Source organism: Dama dama, chromosome 12 (genome assembly GCF_033118175.1).
Source record: "Dama dama isolate Ldn47 chromosome 12, ASM3311817v1, whole genome shotgun sequence".
Taxonomy (NCBI): domain Eukaryota; kingdom Metazoa; phylum Chordata; class Mammalia; order Artiodactyla; family Cervidae; genus Dama; species Dama dama.
Window position 1 is genome coordinate 17,659,622 of NC_083692.1, and position 20,415 is coordinate 17,680,036.

Genomic DNA, 20,415 nt, shown 5'->3' on the forward strand with positions numbered 1-20,415 from the left:
CAATAGTCTTTCTTACTTCTACTTATTTGTTTATTTATGGCTGTGCTGGGTCTTCATTGCTTCGCATGGGCTTTCTCCAGTTGTGGCAAGCTGGGGCTACTCCTTGCTGTGGTACGTGGGCTTCTCATTGTGGCGGCTTCTCTTGTTGCAGAGCACAGGCTCTAGGGCACATGGGCTTCAGTAGTTGCAGCATATGGGCTTAGTAGTTGTTGCTCTTGGGCTCTAGAGCTCAGGATCAGTAATTATGGTGCAAGGGCTTAGTTCCTCTGCGGCATGTGGGATCTTCCCGGACCAAGGATCAAACCTGTGTCCCCTGCATTGGCAGGCGGATTCTTAACCACTAGAGCACCAGGGAAGTCCCTGTCAATAGTTTTGGACACAGCAGAGGAGGGCAAGGGAGAGATGGGGGTAGAGGGAGGGTGCAGTCAGGGTAAGTCTCTCAAAGAGGTGGCATCGGGAAAATGACTCAAAACAGAAGCAGAGATTACTAGGTAGGTATCCAAAGGCAGACTGTTCCAGGCAGAGAGCAGCTGCGAGCTAAAGGCCTTAGGGTGGGATTGCCATGTGGATTCTAGAATCAGTGAGGAAGCTCGGGAGCTGAAGCTGAGTGAATGACCCTGGCAAGCAATGAAGCTGGAGAAATAGTAGAGGAGGCTGATCACGAGGGCCTGGGAGGTCATGGCAAAAACTTAAGAGTTTTTCTTGGGCTGATGAGTTTTGAGCTCTGGAAGAGTTTTGAGCAGAAGAGGTACAGAGTCTACTGTGCTTTGAAAGGATCCCCTGAGGCAGTGTTGAAACCTGCCTGTAGGGTGGCAAGGGTAGAAACAAGAAGATAGGAGGAATCCCCCTACGGTAAATCAGGTATGAGATGAAGATGCTGTAGCAGTGGAGATGGTGAGCAGTGATCAGATTCTGGGTATAATTTGAAGGAAAATACCATGATGATATTCTAATGGATTAGATGTAGAGTGTGAGAAAATAAGCGGACGTGGCTTCAAAACTTTGGCCTGAGCAATGGGAAGGATGGGGCTGGAAGAGCAGAAGAGGCTTTAGGTGGATAAGGTTTCAGGTGGGGGACGATCAAGAATTCAGTTGTTTTTCTTTTTCATCATAATGATTTTTTTATTGATTATAATTCACATATCATAAAATTCACCTCTTTAAAATGTGGCTTCGATGCTTCTCAGTATATTCATGAGTTGTGTATCCACCACACTAATTCCAGAAAATTCGTTGACTCCCTCAAAAGACCTATACCCACTATCCACTCCCCATTCCCCACTCCTTGACATCTACTTTCTGTCTTTATGAATTTCCCTATTTCTGGAAATAATATATAGATAGAATCGTACAACATGTGGCCTTTTGTGTCTGGCTTCTTTCACTCAGCATTCTGTTTTCAAGGTTCCAGACTTGTTGAATTTGAGGTGTTTTATTAGACTTCTAAATATTATATCTAGAAGAGAGGTGAGGGCTAAGGGATACAGAAGCTATACGATATCTGTAAATAGATGCACAGAATTATTAACATATAGAATAACACTATTTCAAATCATGAGATGAAGTGCAATCCCTCATCAAGAAAGTAAGCACAGGGAGAACAAAGATGTCAAGCATCTGGGACACCTGGGCCCTGGGACCCTCAGACATCTGGAAGAGAAGAAGCCATCACAGGAGACAGAAGGAGCAGCAACAGCGAGTGGGGGTCCTGAATGCCTGGGGAGAAGCCACATGGAGAGAAGGCTGTGATCCCCTGGGTCTCAGAGGCTCCTAAGAGGTCAAGTAAGATGAGGACCGAGAAATGACCATTGGGTTTAGCAACCAAGAGGTCATGGTAACATGACAAAGAGCTATTTCAGACCAATGCTGGGGAAGAAAGCCTTATCACAGAGAGTTCAAGAAAGACCGGGAGAAGAGAAACTAGGGACAGCAAGTAGTTTCTCTTCTCCAGTGGGAAGTTTCTCTTCTCCAATTTCTCTTCTCCCCTGGGGTGGTAGAGAGGGGAGAAGTGAGGCCATGAGTGTCTTTTGTATGGTTTTCAAGATGTGAGAATCAGCATGATGATTGTTTCAGATGGGAAGAAGGATGCAGTAGAAGCCAAAAATTAATGGTGGAGGAAAGAGGGGATAATTGCTGGAGGAGGGTCCTTGAGTGGGTGATGGCACAAGATTGACCCCGAGGGGAAGGTTGGCCTTTGATGGGGCACAAACAGGTCATCTACGGAAAGAGATGGGGAGATGGTATGTGGATGCAGACTTGGCCAGCAGGCAGAGCAGGAGTCTGTGTTTCCATGTTTTTGAGGGATGGAAGAAGCATGCTCTTTGGCTGAGAGTGAGGAGAGGGGGAAGGCGCTAGGAATCAGAAGGGAATGGCATGATATCTAGCAGGGAGCAAGTGTACTAGGGAAGAATAGTATAAGTCCAGGCAGCAATAGGGTGCAGGTGAAGTCTGTGTGTCCAGTTCAGAAATCACCCCCTCCTGAAGGTCTTCTGACCCCCAAACTAGGTCACTCCCCTTGCTGTGAGTCTCACGGCCCCTATGGTGCTTCTCTCTTAAAACTCTGTTCACACCTGGAATGAAATTTCATTCTTTAGTATTCTTTAGTTCTTTAATCCCTATGTCCCCTCACTTAGACTGTAAACCCCAGGAAGACATGAGCAGAGACTGTCTCCTCAGTTGCTGTACCTTGCCATCTAGCTCCTCCCGCACAGTATTCTCTAAATACATATTTACATAGTTGAATCAGTTTCAGTTCAGTTGCTCAGTCGTGTCCAACTCCTTGCAACCCCATGGACTGCAGCACACCAGGCCTCCCTGTCCATCACCAACTCCCAGAGTTTACTCAAACTCATGTCCATTGAGTTGGTGATGCCACCCAACCTGTTGTCCCCTTCTCCCACCTTCAATCTTTCCCAGCAACAGGGTCTTTTCTAATGAGTCAGATCTTTGAATCAGGCGGCCAAAGTATTGGAATTTCAGCTTCAGCATCAGTACTTCCAATCAATATTTAGGACTGATTTCCTTTAGGATGGACTGGTTGGATCTCCTTGCAGTCCAAGGGACTCTCAAGAGTCTTCTCCAACACCACAGTTCAAAAGCATCAATTCTTGGGCGCTCAGCTTTCTTTATTGTCCAACTCTCACATCCATACCATGACTACTGGAAAAACCATAACCTTGACTAGACGGACCTTTGCTGGCAAAGTAATGTCTCTGCTTTTTAATATGCTGTCTAGGTTGGTCATAACTTTTCTTCCAAGGAGTAAGTGTCTTTTAATTTCATGGCTGCAGTCACCATCTTCAACCATATTCAAATAGTTGAATAAATGCATGAAATAACGAATGAGAAAAGTCCCAGAAGTGGCGCGTGTGCTTTCAGTCGGCCTAAACTTCCGAAGCAACTCCTTCTGCATCCCTGAGAGAGTCTGGACCTCCACCTCCGCAGCTCCTTCCCCACCCGCCCGTCCCCAACTCCATCTCCACCCTCATCCCCATCCCCATCGCATCCCCTGCCCATCCCCAACCCCTCCCCACGCCCTCTCGCGTAGCTCCGCTTTCCCGACGCTGCTGCTTTAAGAGCCCGCAGAAGCAGAGCCGGGCGCTGATTGGTGGTTTATTCTAACGATAGCGGATGAGCTCATCTTCAACCAATGACCAGGCTGCACCGGCCAGACCCCTGCACCTGGGAGGAGGGCGGAAAGCAGCCGCCTGCGGTGCTATGTCCCCCGCGGGGACGAAGGGTAGGTGGCCTCAGGGCTGAGTCCGGCCGCGCGGACCGAGCTCCTGGCTCGGGCAGGTACGGTGTTAGCCTGGCTCCTCCTCCCTCCCCTCTTCCCTAGGAGAGGATGCCCTCACCTCTCATTCCCCCAGTCCCCTTCCTTGGCGACCCTCACGGGGCGGTGCACCTTGCATGCAGGGGACTCGCGGACTGGATGCACGTCTTTCTGGGTCCAGACGCGGCTTTGCAGCTCTGCCTGGAAGGACCCGGCCCGTCGGGTGGACCGTGAAGCTAGGCCCTGACTCAGAGCAGCACACACTGCCGACCAGGGTGCCTCTGATCACCCGCCTCCGAGCTGCATGCCCTGGTGACTGGGCCGAATGGGAAGGGCGCGGCTTCCCTTCCTCCCCTCCTCCACCTCCTGGCCGCATCCTGGCCGGGGCTCAGCTGCCCGCTGGCTTGGCGATGTGGGTTTTCCTCCCCGCCCCACTCCCCATCCTGTTCTCTCGTCCCTCTCTCCACAGAAGTAGAAATGACCTGGGGTTTGGGCCCTGCCCAATGAGGCCTGAGAGAGCAAAGGTGCAGAGGCTGCAGGGAAGGATAGAGGCAGCTTTCCGGCCTCTCTCTGAGCTCTTTCCTTTCCTTCCGCCACTGCTCTAACCCTGGTGGCCACTTGTATCACTTGCTGCTCAGGGTGGAGCTGCTGTCCAGTCCTTGAAGGCCACGTGGCCTCCTGGACTTCTCAGAGCAGAGCCAGGGGGACAGAGCCATCCTCTCCCTAGGGCTGGTTGGGCTCTGACCTCATTCATCTAATTCCATCCAGAGTGGTACTGAATCTGCCAGTCAGTCATTTCATTTGCCTGCAGTCTTTAAGGCCAAGCCCTGTGCCCAGCTCTCCGCCTGGCTCCTTGGGGGTCCTCACTCCCTGGCCACACTGATCTTGGGACCAAGGGAAATGAAATAAAGCAGGGGCAATCTCTCCTGTTCGGGGAGGTACCATGGAGCTGAACCCTGAAGGATAAGTGAGATTTCCTTGGGAGGAGGAGGGAGGGGTGAACAAGGCACAATGTAAGAAATGGCCTCTGGGCCCCGGGCTTTTGCTTCAGCCTCAAAGTATGGTGACCTGCATATGTTTAATGGGCACAGAGGCCCTTTGAAGGCAGCTCTAAATCACAAATATCTTCAGCTCTCTCCAATGCTCAGCACACAGTAGGTGCTCCAGAAATACTTGTTGAACTGAATTTGAATGGAAAGAATTGTAAAAACAACTCAGAGACCAAAGCATATTTTATTGTGTTATGACCACCACTTAGGAAAGATCTGGCTTAGTGAGGGATTTTACCCCTGTTAGCTCTGATCCCTCCAGCCCTTGGAGGTGAGTATCAGTCTCCACAATACTCGGTGGGAGAAACCAGGGTACAGACGGGTCGTTGTCCCCAACTGGGTTCTTCCTAATGCCTCTGCTCATTCCAGGTCCCTGACCCAGGGCAGCCATGAGCCTCGTGGCCTGTGAGTGCCCTCCTGGCCTTGGCCCGGAGCCTGAGCCCTGCTCTCGAGCACGGTCCCAGGCTCGAGTGTACCTGGAGCAGATTCGCAACCGGGTGGCTCCGGGGGCAGCTGACATGACTAAGCACGACTACCTGGTGGATGCAGCCACTCAGATCCGGCTGGCCCTGGAGCGTGACGTCAGTGAGGACTATGAGGCCGCCTTCAACCACTACCAGAATGGCGTGGACGTTCTCCTCCGAGGCATGCATGGTGAGGCTGGGGCTGGGCAGGGGCCGAGGAAGGGCTCATCCTGTCATCTGTCTATCTGTGCTGGGTAAGCAGGGCTCTGCGCTGGCCCTGCAGGACCTATGAGAAGGACAGTAGTACTGATAAGAATAGCTTTCATTTATAAAGCAGTTCCTTTATACTAGGCGCTGGTCTAAGGGCTTTACCTGTATCAATTCATTTCTGATTCACAGTAATACAAACCACTGTGGATGCTCTGGCCTGTACTTCCAAATATACAAGAATGATTTTTATTCCTATTTTCCAGATGAGGAAATTGAGGCACAGGGCAGTTAAATAGCTTGCTTAAGACTCCACAGCTAAAAATAAAAAATAAAAAAAAAGACTCCAAAGCTATCAAGTGACAAAGCTGGGATTTGAACAGTTTGGGCTCCAGAGGCTATAAGCTTGGCCCACTAAGCCCTCCTATCCCTGGGGCTGGGCTGGGGTCCTGCCCTCTGGGTACTTGCATTCTAATGGCAGAAGATTGATGAGTTGATGATGGACAATTATAGTCCCAGGTGGCAAGGACAATGGGGAGGAAGTAAAGGGAGGGAAGAGGGAGACTGAGGCCAGGCAAGCCTGGCACAGGGCATTTTCTAAAAGTCAAAACCCTAATCTGAGCACTGAAGAATGGTAGGCATGCTGTCTAGCTGAAGAGCCTGGAGGGGGAGAGAGAGGGGGCAGGCAGAGAACACAGGCAGAGGCCTGAAGGTAAGAGGGGAGGCCTGTTCAGGGCAAAGGGAGGCATTTCCAAGCTGTGGGAGAGGCTGGCCCTGAGGCCAGTTGGAGACACCCGAGGGCCTTGATGGCCAGCCCAGGGGTAAGAGTCAGGCCCCAATTCACACTTCCGGACCCTGCACTGATGCTACCTCTCAACAGCTGGCTTCATGCCTGTCCCATGAACACCTTTACCCTCCAGGCCCAATGCCTGTTCTGGCCTCTTTCACACTGGACATCAAAGATAGCAGAAGGTGTGTTCTCTGGGGGGCTTCTCCTTCCTCCTGTAAAAAAAGGACAGGGAAACTCCATTCCATTCCTTCCCAGGGTATGACAGTGGCCAGGAGGTGGTGAGTGCCAACTGGTAAAGTGTGGTAGTCCGAGGGGCCCGCCGGCTCCCAGTCTCTCCTGCCGCCATCCTTCCTCCTGCTCCCCTGCTGGTCTGCCACCCAGAAGAGGACCCAAGAACAGATGTGGGGTCAGAATCCACTGACAGCCTCAGAAATAGGCCTTGCCCTCCTGTGGGGGGCATAGCATGGGCAATGGGAGCCCAAACCCCTGCCTCCTCCCAGGGCTGGCGGGGTCCTCTTGACCCCTTCTCCCCACAGTCGACCCCAACAAGGAGAGGTGTGAGGCTGTCAAGCTGAAGATAACCAAATACCTGCGGCGGGCGGAGGAGATCTTTAATTGCCACCTGCAGAGGACGCTGGGCAGCGGAGCCAGCCCTGATGAGGTGAGGAGCCCCCAGAGGCCTGAGGGCTCCAGGGGTAGAGGGCTGAGGCCCCCTTGCCATCCCCGGCAGGGCAGACGGTGGAGAGCACAGGCAGGCTGGCGCGTGTCCCGGGGCTGCCCCCCTGCCCTCCTTCTCCTGGCTTCCTCCCTCTCTCTCCCACACTCTCCGTAGCTCATTCATATTCTAACACTTAGTGAATCATCTCCAGTCCAGTCTAGCACTCTCACAGAGGAGACACACACACAGAGGCAGCTCCTCACCCTCACACACAGCCCATACACACGCTCACCTGTGTACACACTCAGGCTGCCAGAGTGCTTTTCGGCTGGGCTGCAGTGAGTGTTTGGAGTAGACATGAATACTCATGTGAGTATACACAGACACGAATACCCATGTGCATATACACGCTCATGAATACGTGCATATACAAATGTGCACAAATCCTCTCCCCACATCCTGACCCAGCAGGCCCTCAGAGAGGGTTGAGAATGTACGCAAACTTCTGAAGCCCTCAGGTGTGCACATACACACTCCTTCTAGGTCTGATGCACCTTGTAAGATGCTTCTCCCAGTGCAGGTACCTGGGCCTGCCTTGGTCTTTGAGGCCTGTTGCCCGGGTTATTTCCCCACCCCTGGGAGCATCTGCCTCCTGTGGTTGGTGCTTTTGAGAGGGGTTTCTGAGGACTCCCTGGGCCTGGAAGGAGGGCTGGGTGGGGGCTGAGCCGAGAGGGTGGCCTGGCCACCCTGGACCGAGGCCAGCTTCTCCGCTTGGTCTGTCTCTGTGATGTGGGGGTCTGCCCGTACCCTGGTCCTGCCCTCTGTGGCCACTGGTCTCCTGGCAGGCCAAGGCGTGCCCGCCGCAGGGTGAGGAGGCTGTGACCCTGAGGCCACCGTGGGGTTCTCTCCTGCCGTTGCAGGGTTTCAGCAGCCTGAGGCTCCGGCCCATCCGCACGCTGAGCTCTGCCCTGGAGCAGCTGAGGGGCTGCAAGGTGGTCGGGGTCATCGAGAAGGTGAGCGAGCGACGCCCAAGGTGTGGGAGGACACGATGTGTGTGACCAGGAGTGGCCGGTGCTAGAAAGGGGTCAGGGGGTCCAAGCGGAGAAGGGCAGCCAGGTCCAGGGGTGCCCACCCCTCTTCCAGACCAGCACACACCAGCCCCGGAAAGGAAAAAGTGAGGAAGCCGCAGAGGCAGACAGCGCCTCTCCACTGATCCTCCAGACACAGAACCGCTCCCTCGGCAGTTGAGGACAGAAGCCGCAGGGGCACCCGGCCAGCCTGTGCTGCCTCGCGCGCCCCCGCTTCCCGCTTCCTCCGGGGCTGCAACCAAGAGTCTCCCCCGCCAAGCCCAGCCCAGAGGTTCCTGGGGCAGGAATGTGCTCATCGCTAGAAACCTGCCTTGTCCAGGGCCTTGGCAGCTCTGCCCTCTGTCTCCTGGCTTCTCCCGTGGTCCCCCCGTCCGGGATTGGCTCTCTTAATTCAGGGCAGACAGGAGTCGACAGTGCAAACTAGACCTGGACACTCAGCAGGACAGACAGGTTGAGTCAAATGAGATTTGAGCCAATATTCAATTGCTCTCCGCCCCGACCCAGAGATAGCTGGAGTATTTGCTGAAGTGTTTGTTTTTTTTTTCAAACTGAACTGTTCATCAGAATCACCTGGGGGAGTTTTCTAACCACACAGATGCCTGGGCCCCATCCCAAACCCATCGAGTGAGAATTTCTAGGGTTGAACCCAGGCATCTGTCATTTAAGACTCTCATGGGGGAGTTGGGTGGGTGTGGGAGCTGGCAGAGAAAAAAGGACTGGTGTGTGCTCCTTCACACGCCGCCGAGGATGAAGTGCTGTCTGGACGGGCACCGCGTGGCCCCAGGCAAGCTCTTTGCCCTCTCTGGGCACCGGTTTTCTCATCTGGAAGTGGAGAAGGGATCCTCCCACCCGCCCGCACCCTCCCACCCAGGGGGATGTGGGAACTAAAGTGAAATAATTTTTGGGAAAAGCCTGGCACACACTAAAGTGTTTGATACAAGTTTGATGGCTGAAGCCTGATGACAAGAGTGGGTCAGAGGCAAGCAGGCTTCCCATCCCTGGCCTCGTTCCAGCGGCTGCTCCCCAGTCCCTGGAGCAGGCACCCAGTCTGTCAGCCAAGGCCCAGCCAGCTTCCATCTGCCCAGCCCTTCCCGCCCACCGCATTCGTCCACGTGGCTTGGCCGCCCCCCTGGGCAGGCCCAGGAGGCGACAGCCACCACTGTTTGCCCATGTGGGATCCCACTGAACCGATGGTGTCATGGAGAGGGGGGTTCTGGGTCAAATAAGCTTTAGAAACAGTGAGTTAAAGTTACATTACTTCATAGCTTTAATTCTAGGAAGTTTCAGGCTTTGAGGATGCAAATGTACACAGTGAATCTCCAAGAGGGAGGTCTGTGACAGAATTCCCCGAATTTGAATTTGTTTAACCCCAGACACACATGTGCAAAGCATTTTTGGAATCCTCTATTCCGAGGCCTGTGCATATGGGAAAAACAGATACAGGCCAAGCCCAACCGTTCTGTCTTACAAGTGCCCTCTTTTTTCCTTTATTACCCTTTCTTGGGCACTCAACTTAGCCACTCCACATCCCTCGTAAAATCCTGTGGCCTTTTCCTGTGTCATTCACAAGCCAGGAAAATCAGTCTCCCCAGTTAGGAGAGATATTAGGGCCACTGGGCCCAGGTCCCTACAGCCAGGCCTGGATGGATGTCCCTGCCTTTCATTCCATCGCTGTGCCCAGACAGACCAGGGTGGGTGGTTGGCAGAGCGGTGCCAGTCTGCAGCAGCCCCCAGACTCAGAGCAGCAAAGGTCCCCACCGAGGAAGCCTTGAGTGCCCCCAGAGAGGTCCCACCGTGAGGGTTCACAGGGCTGAAGAGGGGTAGGGGGTGGCAGAGAACAGTGAGGTGGGTAGGTCAGGGACTAGGTGGGCAGCTGGCCAGGATGCCCAGGGTCTGCTCTTGGGGAGCCTTGGTGGGCTTGGGAGACAACACTGGCTGTTTGCTGAGCTTCATCCGGGAGCCAGGCCCTGAGTCCGGGATGGGGAGGAAAGAGAAGGACAGCCAAGTCCCTTCTGTGTTTTTGGCTCAAACACAAGGGTGTTTTTAAAATTATTACTATTTATCAGTATTTAAAAATTGGCAGGTTTCATAAAGAAAGTCCAAGTTTCCTACTTCTCCTGAGAAATAAGAGGATCTGGAAATGCAGGCTCACATTCCGGCCTGTCAGCCCGGGGCCAAGGAAGGGCTGCCCACTTTAATGAGGCGCTAGCCCTGCCCCTTTCCTGCCCTGCCCACTGGCATACATGAACAGCCCCTTCGGACCTTCGTGCTTGAGAACCTATTTGAAACTTCTGGATTTGTTTGCTCCAGGAGGGAGTCCTCCTGGCCTTGACACTGTGGACATTTTAAAAGAAAGGGTTTATATGTTTTACCTAAGTTTTAATTGTCCTCACATCCCGAGAGCTCAGTGGGTTTTATTTTTTAAAAAAGAGACTTCCTTTTTTAAAAAGATGGGAGCTGGCACTCAGAACTGCCTTATACCTTCCGGATAGCAATCTCACCTGGCATCTGTAAGGCCCATTGTAGTTGGCACAGCTGTTGCATTAAACCCACTTGGTCTCCCTGCGGGGGAAGAAGGGTTATACTGTACAGTCAGAAATAGTAGTCACCACCCACACGAAATGGAATGGAATTGTTGCTTCAGTTGTGTCCGACTCTTTGTGACCCCATGGACTGTAGCCCACCAGGCTCCTCTGTCCATGGGGATTCTCCAGGCAAGAGTACTGGAGTGGGTTGCCATGCCCTCCTCCAGGGAATCTTCCCAACCCAGGGACTGAACCCAAGTCTCTTACATCTCCTGCATTGGCAAGCAGGTTCTTTACTACTAGTGCCACCTGGGAAGCCCATAAGACTATTAAAAAAAATTTTTTTTGGTTGCACCACGTGACATGTAGAACTTCCCCGAGTGGGGATTGAATTCAGACCTTCCACAGTGCAAGCGCAGAGTCATAACCACTGGACCACCAGGGAAGTCCAGTTTTAATAAAAATTAAATATTCTCTCAGTGGCACCCAATATATTTCAAAGACTTGATAGCTACATGTGGTTCATGGCTTCTATATTGGATAGATAGACAATATTTCTGTCACAGCAGAAAGTCCTCCTGCGCAGTGCTGCTGCATTTTAATCATTCTTTTACAGAGAATGTAACTGAGGCTCATAGAGGTCAAGTGACAAACCAGTGCTGTCTCCCATAGCACAGAACAAAAGAGGAAGGGGTGTTTTGTTTTGTTTTGTTTTTTTTGCTTGGTTTAATGGGGTGGGGGTGGGGGATGTCCCTTTTGCTACCCTTTTGAAATATGATGTAAAAGAAAAGAGTTTGAAACAATAAATGGGAATTCCCTCATTATCCAGTGGTTAGGGCTCTGCAGTTCCACTGCAGGGGGGCACAGGTTTGATGCCTGGTTGGTGCAAGCCATTCAGTGTGGCCAGAAACAACAGTGACAACAACAAATATTGCCCTCCATCCTACCTCATTCCAAGATCATCAGCATTAATGGTTTGGCCTAATTTCTTGATTCTTGTGTGTGTGTGTATGTATTTTTTCTTTTCTTTTTTAACACATTGTTTCAGTGTACTGATCATGTTTTGTTTCTGGCCTCCCTGACCTTCCCTGCTGGGTTGTTTTTTTTTTTTTTTTTGAATCTGTAAACGAGAAGCCTTGCCCAGGACAAGGTGGTGGGGAATCCCACTTGGCAAGAGGCAGTGGGGAATTATCCGGGGTGTCAGCACTTGTGGGAAACCGTGTTATCCTAAATGACCCCAGAGTTCTCTCTTGCAAACTCGGCACACATTGGGCGGAGGAGCCGGGATCAGGCTGGACTCCATCTCCGGCTGTTTGGGGAGAGACCTCTAGTGGTCAGAAGGGGTACCTCACTCCTGATGCCCCAGCCCTCAGAGTCCACCACCTTCATCTCACTGATGACGGGGAAACTGAGGCCCAGAGCAGAAGGCATGTGCCAGGTCACCTAGTTGTGTCCCTGTTTTCAGTTATGTCTTCAAGGCTCCTGGGTCAGCCCATCTGGATTCGCATCCCAGCTCTGTGGGACTGCAGGCAACGTTACCTCTCTGAACCTCTATTTCTTCATCAGTAAAATGAGTCACTAGTAATACTTGGGGTTGCCCAGGTGGCGCAGTGGTAAAGAATTTGCCTGCCAATGCCGGAGACACAAAAGACGTGAGTTCGGTCCCTGGGTCGGGAAGACCTCCTGGAGGAGGAAATGGCAACCCACTCCAGTCTTCTTGTCTGGAGAATCGGATGGACAGAGGAGCCTGGCGGGTCTCAGAGAGTCAGACATGACTGAGCACAGCAGAACAGCACAGAAATACTCACCTGGTAGGGCTGTAAGAACAAAATGAAGTAAACTAGATAAGGCCCTTAGCGCAGAGTAACACTATACCGTATACAGTATAATACTATCCTATACTATAATAATACTATACAGTAATACTATACACAAGTTTCCCTGTGCCAATATTAATAGTCATCAGCAAAGACTATAGAGAGCATGTTATATGGCAGGCTCGAGCTGCCGCCCTACTTGAGTTGTCTGATTTAACAGCATCCTCTTAATGGCCTTCTGAAGGAGGGACTGCTATGACCCAGGGTGCTGGTCTTGCCCTCACGTGCCCCCGTCTGGGCTGAATCTTCCACCTTTCTGTCCTGACAGGTCCTCTCCTAGGGCTGGGGTTCACCCCTGCCCATAGTGGAGATGAGTCTAGGGCCCAGCTCCAAACAAGGCTCTGACCCAGCAATTGCAGACCACTGCCTCCAAGCAAAACCAACAGGAGAAGGAATGGGTTGCTCACCAAAGACAGAGTCCAAGAATAAGACCATCGCACCACTGGGGGTGGGGGGCAGGGGGTGCGACCTGAAGGAGCTCGCCAAGCCCACGTGGCTTCAGGCCCCACTGGGGCTACATTCTCAGAGCCTTGGCTTCTTCACCTATAAAATAAGAGTTGAGAGAAGGTGACTGGCCCTGAGGTCCCTTCCAGCCATGCCACCCTCAGAACCTGCAGATGTACCACTCACCACTCGTGTGGGAAGCTCTGACTGCCTCCCTGTGCAGTGCAGGGCTCTGGGAATACAGAGCTAGACAGCATGGTCTCTGCACTCTTGGAGCTCACAGCCCAGTGGAGCAATAGGAAATCACACACAGTGTGATGGGGGTGAGCCCACAGAGCACTGCAGACAGGTTAGGAGTCCTGGCCCCATCTGAGGCTGGGAAGGCTTCCTGGAGGAGGTGGTACCTGAGCTAAGACCTGCAGTTTCTAGCAAGGGTGGACGAATCAGACAGGTTCAACATCATGTTGGTGGAGGAGGGCATATACTCTGTACCATCAAAGCCTGACGTCCCTGCCTAGCCTGGGTGGAGGAGCATGGGGCCTGGGCGGGGGTGGGGGGTGGGGGCGTGGAGCCCCAGGAACTAGCTTGTGCCTTGACTAGTGCCTCCTGGACCTCTGCAGGTGCAGCTGGTCCAGGACCTAGCGACTGGAGGGACCTTCGTGGTGAAGGCAGGTGCCACCCCACCCCCTGCCATTCCTCCTTCCCCTTGGGACCTTCTCGGAGCTCTTGGAAACCCCTGCCCTCTGGGGAGCCTCTACCCAGAACCGTATGGGAAGCCCACATGCCCTCCAGATCCCCCAGCTGCTAGTTCTGCACCCTGGGCATGTGCCCAACTTCCCAGAAACACATACACATATACTGCCTTACCCTTGGCCCAGACAGGGAGGGGAGGGCCTGCCTTCCATGGTGGAAAGAGGCTTGAGGGTCAGGACAGGAACTGGGGGGAGGCAGCTGCTCCTCGGGGGGCTCCCACACTTCATCTGGTTGCCCCTGAAGAGCAGAGTGGCCTCTGGCCAACCCCCAGCTGATCTGCCCGGCCTGCCCCCTCCTCAGGGCCTGTCCAGGTGCCACGTGGCGAGCCGGGAGCGGCTGACCATCATCCCGCACGGTGTCCCCTACATGACCCAGCTGCTGCGGTACTTTGTGACTGAGGACTCCATCTTCCTGCACCTGGAGCACGTGCAAGGTGAGCAGGCCCCAGGGGCCCCGTCAGCTCCTCAGGCCTTCGGGAGGTTGTCCTGCCTCATCCCCTTAAAATGCCGAGCTTGGTGACCAGCCACAGGCCCAGCCTGCCTGGAGGGTGAAGGCAGGACCAGCCTGCTATGGGCTTCTCAGTGATGCCAGGGGGCAGGGGACATCCTGGGAGGATGTTCACGTCTTGGGCGAACGAGGGCACGTATGCAGGTGTCCCATTTGTCACCATCTCCCCCAGTCTTGGCTTTTTTCACTTTTCTAGTCTGTGCCCACCCCTCCGAGTGGCCACATGGGATGATGGTGCCAAAAGCTGTAAGGACAGGAACTGGGCCACAGCAGATATTTATTGATCAGTTAGGATTTTTTTTGTTTTGTTTTCAATGAGGTACACCTCTCTGGATCATGACATGTAGTCATCACAGATCCATGTCTAGCCTTCTTTTGTTTTACTTAATTGAATTGATGACACCATTCTCCCTTTGTGCTGTGCTTAGTCGCTCAGTCGTGTCCGACTCTTCGTGACCCCGTGGACTGCAGCCCTCCAGGCTCCTCTGTCCATGGAATTCTCCAGGCAAGAATATTGGAGTGGGTTGCCATGCCCTTCTCCAGGATTCTGCCTTTGAAAAATACATAATACATGGAACACCAGAGAACCCGTCACCTAGACCAAGGACATTAGAGAATAATTTACATCTCCTTAGGGGTTAAGCACCTATTTTTGTGCCAGGTTGTGAGCCTGGGGCCCCATCACGGGTGGGTGGAGAGGAGGAGAGAGGGCATCCTGGGCTTCGGGAGGGGAGAGAGCCAAGTGAGGACCTGAAGGCAGAGCGTCTATGCCCAAGACAGAGGGGGAGCAGGCGTAGGACAAAAATGCATCCACATTCATTCCCTCTCCCATCCCCATGTTTTCGGCTCCCTCTGCTCGGCCCAGGAGGTACACTCTGGTCCCACCTGCTCTCCCAGCCGCACCCCCAGCAGTCTGGGACAGGGTCTGGCTCCAGCCTGGAGAAGACAAAGGCTCCGCTAAACTCCCACCTCAGCCTTGGGACCCCAGCTCGGGTGCCCCCGGGACACACCCGCCTGCAGGACGGAATCCCTCTGAAGCCTCCGTGGACTTCTCAGAGCCTCACCCCAGCCAGGGGTGCAGCATTCGTTAAACCCCAGAGAGAGGCTGGGGGTGAAGCACCAGCCAGGACGAGCACCGCCTGCTTCTGGGACCTTCCAAAGGCCCCCGGTGGCCACCTGCACTGCCAGGCCAGGCGAGGACCTGGCCGGAGCTCAGAGCCCACGGCCCCTTGGGGGCTCCCTTGGGTTCGGGCCGGGGCCGGCCGGGTGCTGGGGGGCTGCGGCCGAGGCAGAGGTCCGAGCCACCCCTCGGCCTCTCGAGGGGCCAGCCCGGTGCCCGGCGGGGGCGCCTGGAGTCTGAAGGAGGAGCAGGTGAGGCAGTGGGCAGCCGAGACGCTGCTGGCCCTGGAGGCGCTGCACCAGCAAGGGGTGCTGTGCCGGGACCTCAATCCCCGGAATCTGCTCCTGGACCAGGCCGGTAGGTGCCCCGGGGCCGGGGGTGGGGGGCTGGGGGCAGAGGAGCGGGCCCTAACCCTACCCCACCCCTCAGGCAGGCAGGAGGCCCCCAAAGCCTTGAGATTTCCCCAGAGCCAAGAGGAGGCAGACGTTATCTGCCTGTTCCCCTGGGGCACCCCCGCCCCCTACCTTTTCGGGAAGGCCTCGGCCAAGCCTGCCTGGCTGGCCGTGGTTGAGCTTGGAAAGCAGACCCTTTTCCCCACCCTGAGCTCCGGGGCAGCCGCTCATGTCAAGACCAGGTTGTCTCGGGGACCTCGGGGTGGAGGGGCCGTGCCCCTAGGGAACCTCTGCCCAGCACAGCCCACTGGCTCCTGGGGTCCCCTGCCCCACGCCAAAGGCTCCAAGATGACTAACTGCAGCTCTCGCCCCCTCTGGCTGCTCCCTGCACACACACGGGATGACAAGGCCACATCCGGCTCACGTATTTTGGCCAGTGGTCAGAGGTGGAGCCCCAGTGCTGCAGGGAGGCTTCGCACAACCTCTACAGCGCCCCAGGCAAGAAGGGAGGGGCGGGGCAGCCCCTGGGCATCTGGGTGTGGGCTGGGCCGGGGGCCAGGCACATCCCGGGGGTGGGGGTGGTGGGGAAGGGGTTGAGGGGAGACTTGCCCGCTCAGCGAGGCTGAGGACTCATGTGTTCTGGCTCCCGCAGAGGTCGGTGGGATTTCGGAGCTGACCGAAGCCTGCGACTGGTGGAGCTTTGGGTCTCTCCTGTATGAACTGCTGACCGGGACGGTGAGCTCTGTGTGGGCAGGGTGTGGAGCCTGGCGGGTGTCACTGAGCATAGCATGGGCTGGGGTTAGTCCAACTGGTCAGTGTTGGGGGCTGAGCCTCCCTGATTGCTCGAGACCTGGCCACTGGGCCCAGTGTCTTGTCAGCACAGGCCCCCTCTCCCCCAGCCCGGAGGCCGTGAGCGAAGGAAGAAGCAATTCCCACTCAGGCCTTGGCCACACTTTGCACCCTGACCCTCGTCAGGCAAGTGGCGATAGCTAGGGAGATGGTCAACTTAGATGAGGGAGAGTCAAGCTGCGATGCTCAGGGAAGGTTCCTGGAAGAGGGCGCCTGGGCCTGGCTCTGGAGGGAGGCTGAGTGTGACACAGCCCTTTTCCTCGGATCATCCCCCCTAGGCCTCCTCTCCCCACTGCTCATACCACGTCCCCTCATCCACACCCTTCAGAGCTGTGACTCCAAGACTTTGGCTGGAAGGCCAGAGAGAGGGTCTCTGTCATCCCAGGCCGGCAGCTGCCCTGTCCAGCCTGGGTCGACGCAGAGCTTGAAGTTCCCCTCGCAAGCACCTTGCTCAGGGTGGTGGGCTCAGCTCTCTGTCCTCCCCCATGAGCTCAGAGCTGCACCTGGGGCCGGTTAAATCAGGCATCAGGGAGAGGCCAAGCTCCATTTGAGCAGGAAGTGCCCTGAGAGGACGCAGTGTAACCGGAAGTTCAGAGCTGACCAGTCACTCCTGGCTGCCTCCTGCTTTGGTCCCGAGAGGACCTCTCAGGCCTCTGAGAGCCCTGGCTGCGAAACAGCCGCCCAGAGTGGTTCTCTCCTATTAGCTGGAGCCCTCCCACCTGTCCAGCTCAGGGCTCCTGACCTTCCTCCAGGTGGCTTCTTGCCTGCCTTCCTGACCTCCAGACACACCTCTCTGCTCCCTGCAGCTGCACCCTTCTGGAGCACAGATAGGTCCTGCCTTCTTGTCTCACCACAGCCCTGCCTTGACCCTGGCAGGAGCACACCATGGCAAAGGAGCCGCCCATGGAGATTTGCTTTCTGTAAGGAGAGAGGTTTCGGTGCTACTCCTGATAGAGTGCCTGCCCCGATGGCAACCCAAGACCGGTGCTTCCAGCAAGCTTGGAGCCACAGGGGCCTGGGTTCAAACCCTGAAATCAGCACAGATCTGTCGACCTCTCAGAGCCTGCTTCTTGCCCTTAAAATGGGGATGCCAATTGCTTACTTTGAAGGTTGTTGCAGAAACTAGGGATCACAGGTGTCAGGCACTTCCTCAGCCCAGCAGGCAGCAGATCCAAAGCAGAAGGCGACAGAGTGATGACCGTGCCCGTGAGGTGTGACACAGGGGGAAGAAATAAAATCCCGGCCGCCACTGGAGTGTACAGACTCCTGGGGGCCGCCTCCCCGTGTCTTCCCAGGCGCTGTCCCAGAGCCACCCCTCAGGAATCCAGCCCCACACCCAGCTGCAGCTGCCCGAGCGGCTCAGTGGCCCGGCGGCCTCCCTGCTGACTGAGGTGAGGTGCAGGCGGCCTCCCAGTGGTGCCTTCTCGGCCTGAGGGTGGACAGAAGGGAGGACAGAGCCCTGTGTATGAACAACTCACCCCATGTACTAGGTGTCCGGTGTGGGAGCAGGAAGGTCCTAGAGCCAACAAATTTCTATATCTCAGTGGCCAAACACCAATGTCCGCCTCCCCCACCAGGGTAACACGGGATTCCGGGGGTCTGGCCGGCCTGCCCAGGGCTGACTGGGCTTTTCTCTGCAGCTGCTGCAGTTTGATCCGGCCCAGCGCCTGGGCGCTGGAGGAGACGGTGTCCACAAGCTCAAGGCCCACCCCTTTTTCAGTTCCATCCAGTGGAGCAAACTGGTGGGGTAGGAGGGTATGACGTCGGCAATCGGAGCAGCCGGATTGGTCTGGATCTCCTCTTGTCTCTTTGCCTGCCACATCCTATCAGTGGCCCACGGGCAAAGAATGCAAGGCAGCTTTGCCTTTCCTGGTCAGGACCCCACCCTTGGGCCTCAGAAGTCTCATCGCCACTGACCAGGAAGGGCCTTGTGGACTCCCCCAGCCACCTCTTGGGGAAATGCTTTCTAGTTGGTGCTGAGGGGCAGAGATCTCAGCCTGTTAGGCAGCTTGAACGTCTCCACCTGTCCATCCTCCGCCCATCAGTCAACAGTCACCTGCTGTGTCTACACCCTGTACCTTGAACTCGGACCTGCCCTGTTAAAAGGTGCCTTCCTTGGCATTAGCTCTGAGCTACTGACCACCTGCTGAGCCGAGAAATCTTGACTTGTGATCTGCCATGCGCCCCACTCAGGATGTCTCTGGAGACTCATCTCAGGATACTAGTCCCCTGGCTTCCTGGCTCCAAACCAGGGCTGTCCTAGTTGGTCATCTCAGCCACGCAACCAGTGTGCCCCTTCTATCAAAGGCTACTTCCCCAGGGGATGGGGGAGGTGGGGAAGCAGGGAAGAAGTCTGTAGCAGACATGGGGTGGAGCGGGAGGGACAGGACAACCCACCCCCTCCTGACCATGCCGCATATCTTGTGATTACAGACCTTTGAGAGCAAAAGGAAAGGAGAGGAGGAAAATAAGGATAAGGAGGAAGGGGAAGAAAGAGGGGAAGGCACAGCTCTGCCACTTACAGAAGTTTTGAAAACAGAATAAAGAGCTCCCTTCCCCAGCTAGCCCACTCACGTGGAGAGAAAGCAAACCCTGGCCCGTGGGTCTGAGCCGGGGGAACCAGGATTCTGTTTCCAGCCTGAAGCCGCTTGAAGGAAAGTTGTCTCCACTAGGATTCCCTTCTTGGATATTTGTCCTGTTTACCATTTTGCATTTCAGTGGTGAGGGTCCACTCAATTCACTACCCACTGTGACTTCATTTCCTTTTGAAATGAAACCAAGCAACACCCAAAATGACTGTCCAAGCTTTTAGCCAGAAGCAAGAAGTTTCTGGTCTCTGAAGAGCTAGGATAAGTAGTTACCCCTAAAGATAATTCCCTCCCCAGATTTGCAGGCCCCCTTCTTCCTCTCAGGACTCGCCCTGTCACTGGGGTGTGGCATCCAAGACAGAAACTTCCATAGACCTCTGCCCACAACTCCTTCTCGCCTGAGTCTCCATCACCACCAGGCGGCCTCTCTGACACCACCCTCCAGCCCCGGCTGTGAAGGGCTGGGGACCTGTGTTGTGGGGAGGTCCTTGGGATGAGTCTGAGGCAAAGGACACAGGGAGGTGCTGGCTCTCCCTGGGGCTTGCCCACCACCTCCACCCCCACTCCAATAAAGCCTGCTCTTGCCTCTGGTGTCCTTGCCTCATTAACGCAATGAGAGGGGCCCTGCGAGAATGGGAATAGAGGAGGAGGAACTCCACGATAACCAAGAGTGTGTCTGGAACCTGCTAGGAAGGAGGAAGCAGGGCTGGTAGTGAACAGCATGCCAGCCTGTGCCCCACAGAGCAGCTGTGAACCCACAGAAAAGTCCCAGCACGTAGGGGACACTGGGCTCTGTGGGACATAAAACAGGGAAGTCTTCAAAGAGGGTCATGGTGCTTGCGGGTGGGGGTCCAATCCTCACAGTGACCCCTTGAACACATGGTGGCTCCTGAGAAGACTGGAATTCAAGGAGGTAAACGAGAGGACCTGGCCAGAGCCTGGTGGAGTCCGCTCACAAGTCTGTTCCTTCTATTACACTCCCTAAGTCAGGCCAGACCACCTCCAAGCACCGTACGAAGCACGAGTTGCCTCTGGAACTTCTGGGCCTCATTCATGCAATAAGTACTGCACATCTAACACGCTGCTAGGCCTTGGGTTTAGATCTGTGGTCTCAGCGGGGCTTATAGTCTGTCTCCATTTGATAAAAACAGGGCTAAACATACCTCCTTTGTAGGTTTACTAAAGATATGAAAGCTTGCAGCTCCATGCCCCAGACCTGATCATTCTAAAATTCTTTCACTGAACCCAAGTTTCTTCTACTAGCTCTAGTTCTGCCCGGTAGGAGCCACTCTGTTCCTGTAACAGACCTTCATATAAAGACGGTACCACTGT

General features: G+C 54.8%; 1 protein-coding gene across 6 annotated transcripts; it reads left to right on the top strand.

The window, feature by feature from the left end:
• Positions 1-3,670: 3,670 nt before the first annotated feature.
• On the top strand, positions 3,671-19,666 carry RPS6KL1 (ribosomal protein S6 kinase like 1). 6 transcript variants are annotated; one of them, XM_061156612.1, is made up of 12 exons: positions 3,681-3,795; positions 3,954-4,084; positions 5,191-5,475; positions 6,819-6,943; positions 7,861-7,953; positions 13,495-13,542; positions 13,928-14,060; positions 15,000-15,611; positions 16,055-16,144; positions 16,299-16,381; positions 17,791-17,886; positions 18,136-19,666. In XM_061156612.1, exons 3-12 carry the CDS (start codon positions 5,211-5,213, stop codon positions 18,244-18,246), a joined length of 1,656 nt encoding a protein of 551 aa, XP_061012595.1. In that variant the 5' UTR covers positions 3,681-3,795; positions 3,954-4,084; positions 5,191-5,210; the 3' UTR covers positions 18,247-19,666. The 6 variants fall into 6 exon arrangements, with proteins under 6 accessions (XP_061012596.1, XP_061012595.1, XP_061012600.1 ...); XM_061156613.1 differs by lacking the exon at positions 3,954-4,084 and having other exon boundaries at positions 3,671-3,795; XM_061156617.1 differs by lacking the exon at positions 17,791-17,886.
• Positions 19,667-20,415: the final 749 nt, after the last annotated feature.

Coding starts and splice junctions, on each gene's coding strand:
- RPS6KL1 (XM_061156613.1), top strand. CDS start 5,211: ATGAGCCTCGTGGCCTGTGAGTGCCCTCCTGGCCTTGGCCCGGAGCCT. Junction 13,543..13,927: donor GAGGGACCTTCGTGGTGAAG/GCAGGTGCCACC, acceptor CCCCCTCCTCAG/GGCCTGTCCAGGTGCCACGT. Junction 17,887..18,135: donor CGGCCTCCCTGCTGACTGAG/GTGAGGTGCAGG, acceptor TTTTCTCTGCAG/CTGCTGCAGTTTGATCCGGC.